This window comes from Corylus avellana, chromosome ca3 (genome assembly GCF_901000735.1).
Source record: "Corylus avellana chromosome ca3, CavTom2PMs-1.0".
In the NCBI taxonomy this organism is placed as follows: domain Eukaryota; kingdom Viridiplantae; phylum Streptophyta; class Magnoliopsida; order Fagales; family Betulaceae; genus Corylus; species Corylus avellana.
In genome coordinates, this window is record NC_081543.1 from 34,991,357 (window position 1) to 34,994,124 (window position 2,768).

Consider the following 2,768-nt stretch of genomic DNA (forward strand, 5'->3'; position numbering starts at 1 on the left):
ATATATATATATATATATATATATATATATATGATCATGTCTTTTGTGGGTGGTTGGAGTCTTGCGGAAGCAGGGGCTTGATGATAGAAAGATAAATGATTTGTAAAATGAGATGGCAATCATTTTTCATATATATATTATTTTTAATAATAATCAACACATGTCACACTATCATTGATGCTAATATGACACATTACTGAGTAATTCTAAAAGACATACTTGTGTCCTATTTGTGTTCTACTAGAATGATGTCGTTATTAAAATCACGATTTGATCAAAATTCAATAATAATCAATCACAAGTCCAATGGTAATTTTAATAGCCACATCATTCTTAGTAGGATACAAGTAAGTATTCTAGAATTACTCTACGTACATTACTAGATTTTATCAACTTTTCTTTTTATTTTTGTGCTCAAAGATCATAATATATATATATATATATATATAGGAGAAATTTCACTTTAACCCCTGAATTTCCATCATATTTCCAATTATCTCATAAAAAATAAAAAATAAAAAATAAATAAAACCTCTCAATTTAGTGTATTCAATGGAGAGGGATATCAAAATTCTCAAAATAGCTTCTTCTTTTTTTCAAGAAAAAAGTGAAGAAATAATTGCAAGGACTTAGGTGTTGGTAAGAATTTGACACAGTTTGCAAAAATACTCACACCTAAATCTTAGAAATTTTTTTATTTTAAAAAAAAATACATGGTTATTTTGAGAATTTTGACAAGATCGATTTAACGAAAAATTGTAATGGATTGATGAAATTGAATAAAATTGAAAGGTACATATATTAAATTAAGAGTTTTTATTTTTAAAATTAGAGAAGTAATTGTAAAAGAGACAATTCAGGGAGGTTAAATAAAGTTTTCCAAAAAAATATATTTACTCTACTTTAAAGGAAATAAGATTAAAAAATATATGTAGTTAAATATTTAAAAACTTGGACCAATGATAAATTTGTGCTTGGACGTACAATTCAAATAGGAATAGTACTAATCCAAATCCGTTTGGAAAAAGCTTTTCAGGGTAGGCCTTATTGCTATATATAAGTATCGCTCATTAATCCTATTACCTTATACGTACGCTCTTTCTCTCTGCGATGGCGCAATATTTTCCAGAGGAAATCGTTCGCGAAATTCTGTTGAAACTACCCGTGCAATCTCTCTCAAGATTCAACTGCGTCAACAAAGAATGGTGCTCCATCATCAAAAGCCCTACCTTTGCTTCCGATCACCTCGCCCACACAAACCGTTCCGAAAACAATAGCACCAGCCGGCGCCTTCTCGCTTTAAAGGTTTCCGACGAGACTAATCACCCCTACAAAAACACCACAACCATCATTACAGCTTGCCTTTCCAAACAAGAAACAGAACAAACGCTCGATAACGTCGTCAAATCATTCGATGAATACACCGACTTGAGTTTCTTACACAAAAGCTCGATTCCTTTTTCTTTTGAGGTTGTCGGTTCCTGCAATGGATTAGTGTTATTAAGGTGTTTCAACACTCTTATTCTGTGGAACCCATTAGTTGAAAAATTTGTGACCATTTCTGAACCCCACACCGACTTGAGTTACTACGACGTTGGCTGGGGATTTGGGTTTGATTCACGAACAAACGACTGTAGAGTAGTGAAAATTGATTCTCAGGTTCAGGTTTTCTCACTCGCTACCGGCTCTTGGAAAAGCAGTAAAGTCGGCGCTCCTCCTGCGTGTAGTTTAAGTAACTGTGGTCCGCAACGTTTCATCAATGGGGCTATTCATTGGCTTGCTTCAACAAGGATTGTTGGCAACGATGATGATAAACGACATTCGATCTTGTCGTTTGATATAAGTAATGAGACATTTCGTGAGATAATGCTACCGAAAGGACTGTCTATTCTTAACAATTGTTTTCGTAGCCCAATATTCTATTCTATCACAGAATATGGAAAATCTCTTGCGTTGTGTGTTGGAAAAACTAGGTTTATTTCTTTGTGGGTGATGAAAGAATATGGTGCAGCAGAGTCATGGACCCAAGTTTTAGCTCATACAACACTAGAAGATATCCCAAAACCTTTGGGTTTTAGTTCGAGCGGCGAGCTACTGTGGAAGACAGAGAGTGGAAAGCTAGCTTCATATGATCCTAAGAGCACAAAAATTGAAACAGAGAATGCAGCTAAGGGAGACTATTGCTTTGCTGGTTCTTATGTGGAGAGCCTCGTTTTGCTCAACCAACCAAATCTTTCAAGAAAACGACCAATAAGAGGAGAATAGATCATCAGACTTCATTTTTTGTTAGGAATAGGAATGCTTGTGGACTAAACATGTGTACGAGTTTGCTATTTGCTACAATTGGTGATGTATCATTTTACATATATAGACAATTTCTTCATTGGAGACAGTTTTACAATTTCTTTATATTGGTACTGAAAAAAATTACTCTTATCTCTTCTCTATATATGCTATATATGTCCCAAAAATTGCCTGCAGTTGTGATTCTAATTTCCCACTCAAACTTGTTTTTCAATGTTCTGTTTTAGTGGAGCATCTTCTATGATCGATACTCTGTTTCTTTCAGATGTTGTCTTTGTACTGTTACCGAACATCGCTGTATCTCCATCTATCACTTCTCTATGCTATGTCCTGAAAATTGCCTTAGTGATTCTAATTCAAGAAATTAATATTGAAATAAATAAATAAATAGCGAAAAAAATAAAATAAGAACAAGTTTGATAAGTTTACAACACAAAAGGTTTTACTTAATTGTAGAGCTTATA

The 2,768-nt window shown here is 33.6% G+C and overlaps 1 protein-coding gene across 1 annotated transcript; it reads left to right on the plus strand.

The window, feature by feature from the left end:
• The first annotated feature begins 1,110 nt into the window (after positions 1-1,110).
• On the plus strand, positions 1,111-2,265 carry LOC132174491 (F-box/kelch-repeat protein At3g23880-like). Its single transcript, XM_059586140.1, has one exon. The coding sequence runs from the start codon at positions 1,111-1,113 to the stop codon at positions 2,263-2,265; it is 1,155 nt and encodes a 384-aa protein (XP_059442123.1).
• The last annotated feature ends 503 nt before the right edge of the window (positions 2,266-2,768 follow it).